We start from the raw sequence: 17,459 nt of genomic DNA on the forward strand, positions 1-17,459 counted from the left end.
GCATGGTGTAAGTATATGGTCTCTAACAATTATGCAAATATTAGTCGACATCGGTCAATAATTATATATAGCCCCCATATAAACCGATCCCCCGATTTGGCTTGCGGAGCCTCTAAGAGAAGCAGATTTCATCCGATCCGGCTGAAATTTGGTACATGGTGTTAATATATGGCCTCAAATACCCATGCACAAATTGTTCGAAATCGGTCCGTAATTATATATATCCCCCATATAAACCGATCTCAAGATTTGACCTTCGGAGCCTCTTGGAAGACCAAAATTCATCTGATTCAGTTCATTTTTGGTACGTGGTGTTAATATATGGCCTCAAACACCCATGCAAAAATTGGTCGAAATCGGTCCATAATTATATATAGCCCCCATATAAACCGATCACCAGATTTGACCTCCGGAGCCCCTTGGAAGAGCAAAATTCATCCGATCTGGTTGAAATTTGGTACGTGATGTTAGTATATGGTATCCAACAACCATGCAGGAATTGGTTCATATCAGTCCATAATTATATATAGCCCCCATATAAACCGATCCCCAGATTTGACCTCCGGTGCCTTTTGGAGAAGCAAAACTCATCCGATCTGGTTGAAATTTGGTACGTGGTGGTAGTATATGATATTTAACAGCCATGCCAAAAGTGGTCCATATCAGTCCATAATCATATATAGCCCCCATATAAACCGATCCCGAGATTTGGTTTTGGAGCCTCTTGGAGGAGCAAATTTCATCCGAGTAAGTTGAAATTTGGTACATTGTGCTAGTATATGACCGTTAACAACCATGCCTAACTAGGTCCATATCGGTCTATAGTTATATGTAGCCCTCAGATAAATCGATCCCCAATCACACAAAAATTGGTCCATATCAAGTTCATAATTCTATATAGCCCCCATATAAGCGACCCCCATATTTCAATTCTGGCTCTCTACATATCGTGCAAAAAGTCCATATCGATTCGTAATTATTTGTAGACTTATCTATACATAACTTTTTTGTCTAATATGTACCACGTATGGACTAACTCACAATTTAGAAAACGATGTTAAGAAGTTTTAAGATACCACAACCCAAGTAATTCGATTGTGGATGACAGTCTTTCGTAGAAGTTTCTACGCAATCCATGGTGGAGGGTACATAAGATTCGGCCTGGCCGAACTTACGGCCGTATATACTTGTTTTTTATTGAAAAAATAAAAATTTTGTTACAAATGAATTTTTATAAATTTTCGAAGAAATTCACTTTAAAGACGACTTTGCAAATAATCCCAAAAATTCATTTTTTAAATTAAAAGTAATACATATTCCCAATTTTTATGAATAACGATTTCCCAAATATTGAAAAATGCGAATTTTCGACTTTTTGACTCTGATTGCAATACCCACACTCAAAAAAGTTTACTTGGATGCAAAGATTTTGATCTTCTCTTAAGAATTTAGGTATTGATTCCGATCCAAAGATTCTGCTTCTTTAAAATAAAGAGATTTTTTGCGACCTATCTGGCTTTAAATCTCGGATCAATAGGATCAATCATGGAGCCACCGTGGTGCAATGGTTAGCATGCCCGTCTTGCATACACAAGGTCGTGGGTTCGATTCCCTCTTCGACCGAACACCAAAAAATTTTTCAGCGGTGGATTATCCCACCTTAGTGCAATGGTTAGGATGCCCGCCTTGCATACACAAGGTCGTGGGTTCAATTCCTGCTTCGACCGAACACCAAATGTTTTTCAGCGGTGGATTATCCCACCACAGTAATGCTGGTGATATTTCTGAGGGTTTCAAAGCTTCTCTAAGTGGTTTCACTGCAATGTAGAACGCCGTTCGGACTCGGCTATAAAAAGGAGGTCCCTTGTCATTGAGCTTAACACGGAATCGGGCAACACTCAGTGATAAGAGAGAAGTTCACCAAATGCCGTATCACAATGGACTGAATAGTCTAAGTGAGCCTGATACATCGGGCTGCCACCTAACCAAACCTAACCTAGGATCAATAAAATTTGAATTAGGAAACAAAACTCATTTATCGAATTTTCATTATTTTTCCCGGTGTATTAATGAAGCTATTCATGTGCAAACAAATGCCAATTTAAAAATCAAAATTGTAACGGATACTTCAAAGTAAAAATGGTTTTCTTAATTCCAAAAAAAGCTTTAAACTAAAGATGCCAAATCCTCAAAAAAAAGTCTTAGCCTATATTTGAAGCGTTTTTATCTTAAATCTAAAGACTCAATATTTCAGTTAATTTAAGGATGGTTTCTTTAAATCAAAATTGTGTTTCTTTACTTTAAGGAAAATTTGCCTTAGTTCAAAGACATACGACTTTAATGGAGTGATGCAAGTTACCAAAATTTGTGACATACAAAAATTTTTGAATCAAAGATTATAAACTTTATTTTAATTAAAATTTAATTATTAAAAAAAATTGCCCCTAATACTTTGTAAATTGCGCATCCTAAAATTTAAGTTGAGTAATCTTTAATATTATATAAATATTTTTTTCAGTGCATTTCCATTCTTGAAACATGATATCTAAGCGCATTTTTTCCAACTTATCGATGATGCACTTGTAAAATTCTATTACCACCCAGAATGATAATGGAAGATACTAGCAACAAGTTTCCTTGGTGGAAATATCCATTGGTTGCATACGCATACATATGTACCATATATTCGAAAAACAAGCCTCAGGCAACCAAATAAAGATACATCATACATAGCTATGCCTATGAATACTTGCATGTTTGGGGGCAACAAGTCCAAAATTTTCCAAGCAAACAAACAAACAAGATTTCTTTGTGCAATGGACTCCCTTGAACTGTGTGAATGTTGCAATACAGCAACAAAACAACGTAATGTAATGGCTATTATAGAGTAAAAAAAGTTAAAAGACCAAAGCCAAAACTACCAAAATTTCCAAGTTAGACGTATCGTGCTAGTTTTAAACTTCTAGAAATCAACCAAAACTGAATGCTTAATTACTTATAATACCAACATCCATTCAAGAGAACGCAGAACTCAATAATCATAAAAATTAGAAAAAAAAATCAAAATTATTTTGCCTGCAAAAGTTACCCCTTGGGTCATGGTCAATTAAAGTCAGTCAACCAGTTTTTGTTTTTGAATTGACATCCGATTGATACATTTGTAGAGATAAAAGAAAATTAGTTTTTCATATAATTCAGGGACAAAGTTATAAATTCTAATTTTAATGGTTAATGGTGTTGGAGTTATTTTGTTTTTTATTGGGGGAAATTGGTTTGTTTCATATTGTCTGTCTACAATAAAAGAGTAAATATACAAGAGAAAATTTCTAGAAATTAATCAATAGGTGTGTATATAAATTTTTATAATATTTAGTTTTTAAGAAATTCTTAATTTTTAGTTTATAGTTTATTTATTATTAATTTCTTTTCTTCTTCTTGTCTTTATCTTTACAGCATGAATAATTTAATATGTACCACAATTTTCCTTATATGTGTGGGGAGTTGTTTATCAGCTGATATTTTGATGGTTACAATGGGTGGCACCAAATCCCATAAAATTCCTTTTTGGGAATTAGCCAAAGGCTTGATAGATAGGTAAGTCCATAAGCTTATACTCTATGACAGGGTATCAAAATTTTATGCTAAATAATTAACAAAACGTATATCACCATAAGGGTGGTACAATGGTTAGCATACCCGCCTTGCATACATAGGGTCGTGGGTTCAAGCCTAGTTTCGACCAAACACAAAAAAAAATTTCATTGATATATTATTCTCAAAATTTTATTTCTACATAAAAAATGTTGACAAAATTTTATTTCTGTAGAAAATTTTGTCAAAATTTTATTTCTATAAAAAAATTTCACAAAATTTTATTTCTATACAAAATTTTGTCAAAATTTAATTTCTATAGAAACTTTTCTCAAAATTTTTTTTCTATAGAAAATATTTTGTCAAAATTTTAGTTCTATAGAAAATTTTGTCAACATGTTAGTTCTATGCAAAATGTTGTCAAAATTTTAGTTCTAAAGAAAATTTTCACAAAATTTCAGTTCTATGGAAAATTTGGTCAAAATTTTAGTTCTATAGAAATTTTTGTTAAAATTTTAGTTCAATGGAAAAATTGTCAACATTTTATTTCTATGGAAAATATTCTCAAAATTTTGTTTTTATAGAAAATTTTCTCAAAATTTTTTTTATTTTTATAGAGAGTTTTATCAAAATTTTATTTTTTGTAAATAACAAGTAAGGAAGGTCTAAAGTCGGGCGGGGCCGACTATATTATACCCTGCACCACTTTGTAGATCTAAATTTTCGGTACCATATCAAATCCGTCAAATGTGTTGGGTGCTGAATATATAGAGGTTTGTCCCAAATACATACATTTAGATATCACTCGATCTGGACAGAATTTGATAGACTTCTACGAACTCTATAGACTCAAAATTTAAGTCGGCTAATGCACTAGGGTGAAACACAATGATAATAAAACAAGTGAGGAAAGTCTAAAGTCGGGCGTTGCCGACTATATTATACCCTGCACCACTTTGTAGATCTAAATTTTCGATACCATATCACATCCGTTAAATGTGTTGGGGGCTATATATAAAGGTTTGTCCCAAATACATACATTTAAATATCACTCGATCTGGACAGAACTTGACTTCTACAAAATCTATAGACTCAAAATTTAAGTCGGCTAATGGACTAGGGTGGAACACAATGTTAGTAAAAAAATATGGGAAACATTTAAATCTGAAGCAATTTTAAGGAAACTTCGCAAAAGTTTATTTATGATTTATCGCCCGATATATATGTATAAGAAGTTTAAGAAAATTAGAATCATTTTTACAATTTTTCGACTAAGCAGTGGCGATTTTAGTTACAAGGAAAATGTTGGTATTTTGACCATTTTTGTCGAAATCAGAAAAACATATATATGGGAGCTATATCTAAATCTGAACCGATTTCAACCTAATTTGACACGCATAGCAACAATGCTAATTCTACTCCCTGTGCAAAATTTCAATTAAATCGGAGTAAAAGATTGGCCTCTGTGGTCATATGAGTGTAAATCGGGCGAAAGCTGTATATGGGAGCTATATCTAAATCTGAACCGATTTCCACCAAATTTGACACGCATAGCTATAATGCTAATTCTACTCCCTGTGCAAAATTTCAACTAAATCGGAGCAAAAAATTGGCCTCTGTGGACAAAGGAGTGTAAATCGGGCGAAAGCTATATATGGGAGCTATATCTAAATCTGAACCGATTTGGATGATATTCTGCAAGTTTTTCGAGACTCATAAAATATTCGGATGTACGGAATTTGAGGAAGATCGGTTGATATACACGCCGATTATGACCAGATCGGTGAAAAATATATATGGCAGCTATATCTAAATCTGAACCGATTTTTTCCAAAATCAATAGGGATCGTCTTTGAGTCGAAACAGGACTCTATACCAAATTTTAGGACAATCGGACTAAAACTGCGAGCTGTACTTTGCACACAAAAATACATCAACAAACAGACAGACAGACAGACAGACATACAGACGGACATCGCTAAATCGACTCAGAATTTAATTGTAAGACGATCGGTATACTAAACGATGGGTCTCAGACTTTTCCTTCTTGGCGTTACATACAAATGCACAAACTTATTATACCCTGTACCACAGTAGTGGTGAAGGGTATAAAAATATGGGAAAGATTTAAATATGAAACAATTTTAGGGAAACTTTATAAACTTTTATTTATGATTTATCGCTCGATATATATGTATTAGAAGTAGAGGAACATTAGAGTAATTTTTACAACTTTTCCACTAAACAGAGGCGATTTTAGAAGGGAAATGTTCGTATTTTTACCATCCGAAATCCGAAAAACATTTAGATGGGAGCTATACCTAAATCTGAACCGATTTCAACCAAATTTGGCACGCATGGCAACAATGCTTATTATACTCCCTGTGCAAAATTTCAAGCAAATCGGGATAAAACTCTGGCTTATGGATCCATATAAGTGCATATCGGGCGAAAGATATATATGGGAGCTATATCTAAATCTGAACCGATATCTTCCAAAATCAATAGGGTTCTATTCTGAACCAAACCAGGAACATGTGCCAAATTTGAAGTCGATTGGACTTAAACTGCGACCTAGACTTTGATCACAAAAATGTGTTCACGGACAGACGGACGGACGGACAGACGGACGGACGGACAGACGGACGGACGGACATGCTTATATCGACTCAGGGACCCACCCTGAGCATTATTGCCAAAGACACCATGTGTCTATCTCGTCTCCTTCTGGGTGTTACAAACATATGCACTAACTGTTCCACAGTGTGGCGCAGGGTATAAAAATAAATTTTGTTTCCATAGAAGATTTTGGCAAAATTTTATTTCAATAGTAAGTTTTGTCAAAATTTTATTTCTATGGAAAATTTTGTCAAAATTTTATTTCTATAGAAAATTTTCGCAAGATTTTATTTCTATGGAAAATGTTGTCAAAATTTTATTTCTGTAGAAAATTTTGTCAAAATTTTATTTCTATAAAAAAATTTCACACAATTATATTTCTAAACAAAATTTTGTCAAAATTTTATTTGTATAGAAAATTTTCTCAAAATGTTAAGTCTATAGAAAATTTTCTCAAAATTTTATTTCTATAGAATATTTTGTCAAAATTTTAGTTCTATAGAAAATTTTGTCAACATTTTAGTTCTATAGAAAATTTTGTCAACATTTTAGTTCTATGGAAAATTTTGTCAAAATTTTAGTTCTATAGAAAATTTTCACAAAATTTTAGTTCTATGGAAAATTTGGTCAAAATTTTAGTTCTATAGAATTTTTTGCCAAAATTTTAGTTCTATGGAAAAATTGTCAAAATTTTATTTCTATAGAAAATATTCTCAAAATTTTGTTTTTATAGAAAAATTTCTCAAAATTTTAATTCTATAAAAAAATGATTAAAAGTTTTAGTTTTTTTATAGAAAATGTTGCCAATATTTTATTTTTATAGAGAGTTTTATCAAAATTTAATTTTTTTAAATAAAAATAAATTTTATTTCCATAGAAGATTTTGTCAAAATTTTATTTCAATAGAAAATTTTGTCAAAATTTTATTTCTATAGAAATTTTAATTTAAATTTTCTATAGAAATAAAATTTAATCAAAATTTTATTCCAACAGAAAGTTTTGTCAAAATTTTATTTCTATGGAAAATTTTGTCAAAATTTTATTTCTATGGAAAATTTTGTCAAAATTTTATTTCTATAAAAAATTTTCTCAAATTTTTTTTTCTATAAAAAATTTTCTCAAAAAATTTTTTTCTATGATAATTTTGTCAAAATTTTATTTCTGTAGAAACTTTTGTCAAAATTTTATTTCTATAAAAAATTTCATTTTTTTTTTCTATACAAAACTTTTATTCCAACAGAAAATTTTCTCAAAATTTTATTTCTATAGAAAATTTTGTCAAGGTTAGGTTAGGTTAGGTGGCAGCCCGGTGTATCAGGCTCACTTAGACTATTCATATATTCTCTCTTATCACTGAGTGCGGCCCGATTCTATGTTAAGCTCAATAACAAGGGACCTCCTTTTTATAGCCGAGTCCGAACGGCGTTCCACATTGCAGTGAAGTCACTTAGAGAAGTTTTGAAACCCTGAGAAATGTTACCAGCATTACTGAGTTGGGATAATGCACCGCTGAAAAAGTTTTTGGTGTTCGGTCGAAGCAGGAATCGAACCCACGACCTTGTGTATGCAAGGCGGGCATGCTAACCATTGCATTACGGTGGCTCCCAACCACGGTTGCCACAGATGGTAGATTTTTTACTGTTTGGTAGATTGGCAGAAATCTTGATATTTTGGTAGATTTTGCAAAATATTGCTGTCCAACTAAGGTGTACTTAATTTTTTTTATAAAAATACAATTTTGACAAAATTTTCTATAGAAATATTTGTATACCCTCCTCCACACTGTGGAACAGGGTATTATAAGTTAGTGCATATGTTTGCAACACCCAGAAGGAGACGAGATAGACACATGGTGTCTTTGGCAAAAATGCTCAGGGTGGGCTCCTGAGTCGATATAGCCATGTCCGTCTGTCCGTCTGTCCGTGAACACATTTTTGTAATCAAAGTCTAGGTCGCAGTTTTAGTCCAATCGACTTCAAATTTGGCATAAGTATGTGTTTTGGCTCAGAATAGATCCCTATTGATTTTGGAAGATATCGGTTCAGATTTAGATATAGCTCCCATATATATATTTCGCCCGATATGGACTTAGATGGACCCAGCAGCCAGAGTTTTACTCTAATTTGCTTAAAATTTTGCACAAGAAGAACAATTAGTACTATAGTCAAGTGTGCCAAATTTTATTGAAATCGCTTCAGATTTAGATATAGCTCGCATATATATCTTTCGCCCGATATGGACTAATACGGTCCCAGAAGCCAGAGTTTTACCCCAATTTGGTTGAAATTTTGCACAGGGAGTAGAATTAGCATTATAGCTATGCGTGCCAAATTTGGTTGAAATCGGTTCAGATTTAGATATAGCTCCCATATAAAGCTTTCGCCCGATTTACACTCATATGACCACAGAGGCCAATTTTTTGCTCCGATTTACTTGAAATTTTGCACAGGGAGTAGAATTAGCATTGTAGCTATGCGTGCCAAATTTGGTTGAAATCGGTTCAGATTTAGATATAGCTCCAATATATAGCTTTCGGCCGATTTACACTCATATGACCACAGAGGCCAATTTTTTGCTCCGATTTAGTTGAAATTTTGCACAGGGAGTAGAATTAGCATTGTAGCAATGCGTGCCAAATTTGGTTGAAATCGTTTCAGATTTAGATATATCTCCCATATATAGCTTTCGCCCGATTTACACTCATATGACCACAGAGGCCAATTTTTAACTCCGATTTAGTTGAAATTTTGCAAAGGGAGTAGAATTAGCATTGTTGCTATGCGTGCCAAATTTGGTTGAAATCGGTTCAGATAGCTCCCATATATATGTTTTTCTGATTTCGACAAAAATGGTCAAAATACCAACATTTTCCTTGTAAAATCGCCACTGCTTAGTCGAAAAGTTGTAAAAATGACTCTAATTTTCCTAAATTTCTAATACATATATATCGAGCGATAAATCATAAATAAACTTTTGCGAAGTTTCCTTAAAATTGCTTCAGATTTAAATATTTCCCATATTTTTTCACTAAAATTGTGTTCCACCCTAGTGCATTAGCCAACTTAAATTTTGAGACTATAGATTTTGTAAAAGTGTATCAAATTCTGCCCAAATCGAGTGATATTCAAATGTATGAATTTATATAGCACCCAACACAATTGACGGATGTGATATGGTATCGAAAATTTAGATCTACAAAGTGGTGCAGTGTATAATATAGTCGGCCCCGCACGACTTTAGACTTCCCTTACTTGTTTTTTTCTATAGAAATAAGATTTTTGCAAAATGTTCTTTACACTGAAAGAAGAGTTTTCTATGCTGAGGAACGAAATTTTAGACAAAACAATTTTTTTTTAACGTTAAAAAAATTGTTTAGAAACAAAAGAAAAATATGAGAGACAATCATTGAATCATTTGCCATAATTTCGGGTTTATTTGCTCTTACAGAAAATACTTTACATTAAATGAAAATTTTGTTTGCCTAAAATTTCGTTCCGAAGGAAAGTATTTTTTCTTTGGGTTTAGAAGTAATTTTAGGAGAATTTTCTATAGAAATAAGATTATGGTAAAATTTTCTACTAATAATAAAATTTTGACAAAATTTTCTAGATAACTAAAATTTTGGAAAAAAATTCTAGAATAATAAAATTTTGACAACATTTTTTAGAGAAATAAAATTTTGACAAAATTTTCTAGAGAACTAAAATTTTGATAAAATTTTTTGTAGAGGTAAATTTTGACAAAATTTTCTATTGATGTAAATGTGGACCAAATTTTCTATAGAAAGAAAATTTTAACAAAATTTTCTACAGAAATAAAATTTTACCAACATTTTCTAGAGAAATAAAATTTTGATAAAATTAAAAAAAAAAAAACAATTTTGGCAAAATTTTGATCGAACGTCAAAATGAAATTTTTAAAATTTAGTCGATTTTTGGTAAAATTTTCTTCAAATTTTGGTAGACTAATTTTTGCACAAGTGGCAACCGTGGACCCAATTTTCTAGAGAACTAAAATTTTGATAAAATTTTTTGTAGAGGTAAATTTTGACAAAATTTTCGATTGATGTAAATGTGGACCAAATTTTCTATAGAAATAAAATTTTAACAAAATTTTCTACAGAAATAACATTTTACCAACATTTTCTAGAGAAATAAAATTTTCATACAATTTTCTAACAAAATACAATTTTGGCAAAATTTTGATAATAAACGTCAAAATAAAATTGTTTAAATTTAGTCGATTTTTGGTAAAATTTTCTTCAAATTTTGGTAGACTAATTTAGGCACGAGTGGCAACCGTGGATTGAACGCGAACAAATTTTGTTGACGGTCAAATGCTCATGCAATATTGAATGAATGCTGGTCCTGCTAATGCCTAAGATTTTCTCAATCTGACGATAGGTCAAATAGCGATCTTGGAATATCAATTGGCGCCAAGAATCAAAAATTTCTGGAACAACTTATTTTCGACGACCTACAAGAAATTCGTTTTGGAATGAACTACCATCTCAGCTATCTACACTACATTTGGTTGAAATCGATTCATATTTATATATAGCCCCATTTAGCTCCGATTTAGACTTAATATATGACCACTTGAGACCGATTTACTTGAAATTTTGCAAAAATAGTAGAATTGTCATTTATGTTAGTTTTTTATTTATTTTTCAATCTTATTGACAATTTTTATACCCGCCACCATGGGAAGGTAACACATCGAAATATCGGTTTCCAACTATATAATGTCCATCTATCGGTCTGTTGGAATCATTTTACAACCTTCAATAATGAAATTTGAATGAAATTTGGCACAATATTTGCCCCTGATTTGGTATAGCTTCCATATTCCCCGATTTGATTGGGAGTAATAACAAATTCACTGGAGATATCTAGCTTCCAGTTATTTTTTTTTATCAATATTTATATACATGTGAATTCACAGAATTCACCAACTTGATCAGAAGGTGGTTTGAGCCCGAACTATGTAATATTGTAAAACCGTCCGAACAACTTGGTGTTGGATATATTTCACACAAGAGAAATCATAATGATCAAAATTTACATTTACCTATAAGTTAGGATATCGGCTCCTCCAGACTTTAAATCATTCCTATTTTAATTTACCAAGCTGCCTACCAATCGTACATGTTTGAGGTAAAAATATTTAATGGATTCCATGAAAATTGACTCAGTCATTGTGAGAGTATTGGTGATTATTGGTTTCATATAGAATTTGCAATTTTTTTATTTTTCTTCTTCATATTATTGCGGAAATATTTCATAATTGAAAAAGATGAAATGAAATAATTCGATGAAATACCTACGAAGCTGCATTAAAGGCCTAACAAAACAAGAATTCCGCTATATTGATATATTCGCACGTATTGTTTATTGATCATTATCATTATCAATGTCAATCATTATTTCATTATTTTCAAAACAAAACATTATTAGCAATCAATTTTTTTTTATTTGGTCAAACAAAAAGAATATCGAGACATATTTCATAAAGAAATAAAGAAATGCGATAATTCAGTATTTGTCCACAAAATCAATGGAAAGATTGATTGTAAAGTCAATATTATACGAATAAATATGGTTACTATAAGATTTCTTTGAAATTTGTACATCGCGGACGTGCTACAATTTGCAATTATTATGTTATCTCCAAAATCTTGCACTCAGGGAAAAAGTTCAGTTTAATGAGGGAGTCTAAAGTTAAGTGACCATTGTCATTTTAATTTTGAAAAATACTGTTATGGAGACGGACAATAAGTCCGAATTTATGATAAGCGAAGTAATAATTGTCACCAATTTCTGCCTTCACTATTTTATCCTTTCAAGTACACCGAAAAATATCAAATATCAAATAGAAAATTGACACAATTTTCTATAGAAATAAAATTTTGACAAAATTTTCTATAAAAATAAAATTTTGACAAAATTTTCTATAGAAAAAAAATTTGACAAAATTTTCTATAGATATACAATTTTGACAAAATTTTCTCTAGAAATAAAATTTTGACAAAATTTTCTATAGATATAAAATTTGTATAAAATTTTCAATAGATATAAAATTTTGATAAAGTTTTCTATAGAAGTAAAATTTTGTCAAAATTTTTTACAGAAATAAAATTTTGACAAAATGTTTTATTGAAATAAAATTTCGACAAAATTTTTTTATAGAAATAAAATTAGAAATAAATTTTTTGACAAATGTTTCTATAGAAATACAATTTTGAGAAATTTGGACAACATTTTCTAAAGAAATAAGATTTTGAGAAACTGTTCGACAGAAATAAAATTTTGAGAAAACTTCCTATAGAGATAAAGTGTTGACAAAATTTTCGACAGAAATAAAGTTTTGAGAAAATTATCTATAGAAATGAAAATTTGAGAACATTTCATATAGAAATAAAATATTGAGAAAATTTGTTATAAAAATAAAATTTTTACAAAACTCTCTATAGAAATAAAATTTTGACAAAATTTTCTATATGTTAGATATAATATTTTGACAAAATTTTGTATAGAAATAAGATTTTGACAAAATTTTCTACAGAAATAAAATTTTGACAAAATTATCTATAGAAATAAAATTTTGACAAAATTTTCTATAGAAATAAAATATTGACAAGATTTTCTATAGAAATAAAATTTTGATAAAATTTTGTATGGAAATAAAATTTTGACAAAATTTTCTATTGAAATAAAATTTTGATATAATAATTGATAAAATTTTGATTTTTATAGAAATAAAATATGAATAAAATTTTCTATAAAAATAAAATTTGGACAAAATTTTCTACAGAAATAAAATTCTGATAAAATTTTATATGTAAATAAAATTGTGATAACATTTTTTTAGAAAGAAGAAAAAAAAATTTTGACAAAATTTTCTATAGAAATAAATTTTTGACAAAATTTTCTATAGAAATAAAATTTGGAAAAAATTCAATAGAAATAAAATTTGGACAAAATTTTCTATAGAAATAAAATTTTGAAAAATTTTCTTAGAAATAAAATTTGGACAAAAATTTCTAAAGAAATAAAATTTTGAGAAACTTTTCGACAGAAATAAAATTTTGAGAAAACTTCCTATAGAAATAAAATTTTAAGAAAATATTCGATAGAAATAAAATTTTGAGAAAATTATATATAGAAATGAAACTTTGAGAAATTTTCTTATAAAAATAAAATATTGAGAAAATTTTCTATAAAAATAAAATTTTGACAAAATTTTCCATAGAAATAAAATTTTCTATAAAAATAAAATTTTGACAAAATTTTCTATAGAAATAAAATTTTGACAAATTTTCTGTAGAGATAAAATTTTGCCAAAATTTTCTATAAAAATAAAACATTGAAAAAAATTTCTACAGAAATAAAATTTTGATAAAATTTTCTATGGAAATAAAATTTTGACAAAATTTTCTATAGAAATAAAATTTTGATAAAATTTCCTATAGAAATAAAATTTTGACAAAATTTTCTATAAAACTAAAATTTTCTATATAAATAAAATTATGACATAATTTTCTATAGAAATAAGATTTTGACAAAATTTTCCACAGAAATAAAATTTTGACAAAACATTTTGAAAACAAGTACATACGGCGGTAAGTTAAGCCAGGCCGAATCTTATGTACCCTCCACCATGGATTGCGTAGAAACTTCTACTGAAGACTGTCATCCACAATCGAATTACTTGGGTTACGGTAACACTTGCCGATGGCAAGGTTTCTTAAAACTTCGTAACACCGTAATATATACCACATACATCGTATATATTAACCTAAAAAAAGGCCGATTAAATGCGTGTATAATTAAGTTTAAAGTTTCTATAGAAATAAAATTTTGACAAAATAAAATTTTGGCAACATATTCTATAGAAGTAAAATTTGGAAAAAATTTTCTATAGAAATACAATTTTGCCAAATTTCCTATAGAAATAAAATTATGACAAAATGTTCTATAGAAATAAAATTTTGACAAAATGTTCTATAGAAATAAAATTTTGACAAAATTTTCTATAGAAATAACATTTTGACAATGTTTTCTATAAAAATAAAATTTTGGTAGATTATTTTTGGCTCGAGTGGCAACCATGATTATGAACCGATAAGGACCAATTTTTGTGTGATTGGGGATAGCCTATATATAACTATAGACCGATATGGAGCAATTTTGGCATGGTTATTAGCGGCCTTATACTAACACCACGTTGCAAATTTCAACTGGATCGGATGAATTTTACTCCTCCAAGAAGCTCCGGAGGACAAATCTGGGGATCGATTTTATATGGGGGCTATATATAATTATGGACCGATATGGACCAATTCTTGCATGGTTGTTAGAGACCATATACTAACACCACGTACCTAATTTCAACCGGATCGGATGAAATTTGCTTCTCTTAGAGGATCCGCAAACCAAATCTGGGAATCGGTTCATATGGGGGCTATATAATTATGGACCGATATGGACCAATTATGGCATGGTTGTTAGAGACAATATACTAACACAACTCACATAAATTTCAATCGGATCGGATGACTTTTGCTCCTCTAAGAGGCTCCGGAAGTCAAGCCTGAGGATCGGTTTATATGGGGACTATATATAATTATGGGCCGATGTGGACCAATTTTTGCATGGCCAGTAGAGAACAGGGGGTCCGTTTATATGGGGGCTATACGTAAAAGTGGACCGATATGGACCAATTTTTGCATGGTTATTAGAGACCATATACTAATACCATGTACCAAATTTCAGCCGGATCGGATGAAATTTGCTTCTCTTAGAGCAATCGCAAGCCAAATTTGGGGGTCCGCTTATATGGGGGCTATACGTAAAAGTGGACCGATATGGCCCATTTTCAATACCATCCAACCTACATCAATAACAACTACTTGTGGCAAGTTTCAAGTCGATAGCTTGTTTCGTGCGGAAGTTAGCGTGATTTCAACAGACGGACGGACGGACGGACATGCTCAGATCGACTCAGAATTTCACCACGACCCAGAATATATATACTTTATGGGGTCTTAGAGCAATATTTCGATGTGTTACAAACGGAATGACAAAGTTAATATACCCCCATCCTATGGTGGAGGGTATAAAAATAAGATTTTGACAAAATTTTCCATAGGAACAAAATTTTGACAAAATTTTCTATAGAAATAAAATGTTGACAGAATCTTCTATAGAAATAAAATTTCTGTCATTTTATTCAGCTTATTTTTCACAGTAAGGAGACAAATAATATAGACCTTTTGTCGATTTGTTTTGATATTATTCGAAATCCACCCAAGTAATGATTTTGATGAAAATAGTTTGATACATTTTTTATGTTTGTTAAAATCGACTTATCGATCTTTTATGTTGGCCAAAGTAGGCTAAGCAGTTTTTTATATTGGCCTTTGGCGATAAATCGTCTTTTATTATGAAATTTGGCATAAATTTTAAGAATTATGGAAAAGAGAATTTTTGATTGTTTTGATGGGAATTGCTCTTGCGGAGTTATTATATTAATGAGAAACGTATATTTATATATTTTTTTAAATAAAAATAATATTTTTTATTTTATATATTTTTAGAGGTCATAATATCACATTTCTTAGTGGCTTCCCCTCGGATTTCCACCTAGATGGTTTACATGAGGTAACACCGTCTGGTCTGGTGGAATATATACAAAATTATACCAACTGGGATTTGGTGGGTGCTCGAATGTTAGGTGTAATGCCAATATCAATATGGGATGGCATGCGTTATCCCTTTCAGGTAAGTGTGAGTCTTATCAAGATGTTCCTGAGAAAATAACAGTGATTGATATAAACTAAATGGATTGTGGTTTTGGGGCTAAAAAATTATACATTTCGAAGATACTACTCCCAGCAATGGGATATGATCACCTCAAACCTGTTTCAAGAGCCAAATGTTATTATTGAATGGGGAAAATGTAATATGTCCTTTGCAAATGGAGTAAGCATAGAATCGGGCTGTACTCATTTATAAGCGAGAAGTTCACTAGTTGTGTCAGAAGAACAGGTCTACTGAGACCGCATTGCATGAATTAGTCAGCTTTATTGAATGCTCACTATCTGTCAATGAATACACAATTGTGACTTTTCTAGACATCGAAGAGGCATTCAATAATGTCCATCCGAGCTTGTTATTAAATGGATTGACAGCTCTGAATGTTGACCAAGGAATAATTAGGCTGTTAGACGAACCTCTAATGAAAAGACGTATTTCAGCCACACTAGGACAAGCAAACAGAGGCACTCCCCAAAGAGAAGTTCTATCACCTCTTCTTTGGAATGTTGCTAGAAGCAGAAAGTATAAAAGTGGTGGCATACGCAAATGATGTGGCTCTAGCAGTCAAGGGAAAATTCCCATCCACACTTAGAGATATTATACAGAGAGCCATATGGATGATTGAGAAATGGGCGAAGAAGAATGGTCTAGGGGTATATTGGGGTTATATTGGACAGGAAGCTGGGCTTGAAGAGCTGAACATTGAAGAGAGGGCGAGAAATGCTACGGTAGCCTTGTAATCGTGCAAAAAGCTAATAGGGAACAAGTATATACGGCCGTAAGATCGGCCAGGCCGAATCTTATGTACCCTCCACCATGGATTGCGAAGAAACTTCTACGAAAGACCGTCCTCCACAATCGAATTACTTGCGTTGTGGTAATACTTGCGATGGTAAGGTATCTTAAAACTTCTTAACATCGTCTTCTGAATTGTAAGTTAGTCCATATGTACCACATATTCGACAAAAAAAGGTATATATAGGTAAGTCTACAAATAATTACGAATCGATATGGACTTTTGAACGGTACCTAGAGAGCCAGAATTGAAATATTGGAGTTGCTTATATGGAGACTATATACAATTATGAACTTGATATTGATTGGGGATCGATTTATCTGAGGGCTAAATATAACTATACACCGATATGGACCTAGATACACGCTCACAAAAAATCGCTTCTGTAACATATACTCCCAAACATATTTTGCTTCAAGCATATACATTTTTGGGTATTGCCCAAACATTTATATGTTTGATCTCTTCCAATATATAATATGTTTGAAAGCATATTGGTCTAAACAATATATGTTTGGGTAGTCTAAGTTCCAAACATTTTGTATTTTTGCATCCAAATTCAATAATGTTGTCTTCCAAAAAACAATATGTTATTATGTGAACATATAATATGTTTGGAAGCATTTTGCACCCAA

At 31.0% G+C, this 17,459-nt stretch overlaps 1 protein-coding gene across 1 annotated transcript in view; it reads left to right on the top strand.

Annotated features, from left to right (window-relative positions):
- Positions 1–17,459, top strand: part of Ugt50B3 (UDP-glycosyltransferase family 50 member B3) — a 94,632-nt gene that overhangs the window by 65,051 nt on the left and 12,122 nt on the right. Inside the window, exons 2-3 of the mRNA XM_075312336.1 lie at positions 3,454–3,594; positions 15,809–15,992. Coding sequence (XP_075168451.1) covers positions 3,455–3,594; positions 15,809–15,992 — 324 coding nt within the window. The 5' untranslated portion in view covers position 3,454. The remainder of the gene's footprint in view (positions 1–3,453; positions 3,595–15,808; positions 15,993–17,459) is intronic.

Source organism: Haematobia irritans, chromosome 5 (genome assembly GCF_050003625.1).
Source record: "Haematobia irritans isolate KBUSLIRL chromosome 5, ASM5000362v1, whole genome shotgun sequence".
Classification (NCBI taxonomy): domain Eukaryota; kingdom Metazoa; phylum Arthropoda; class Insecta; order Diptera; family Muscidae; genus Haematobia; species Haematobia irritans.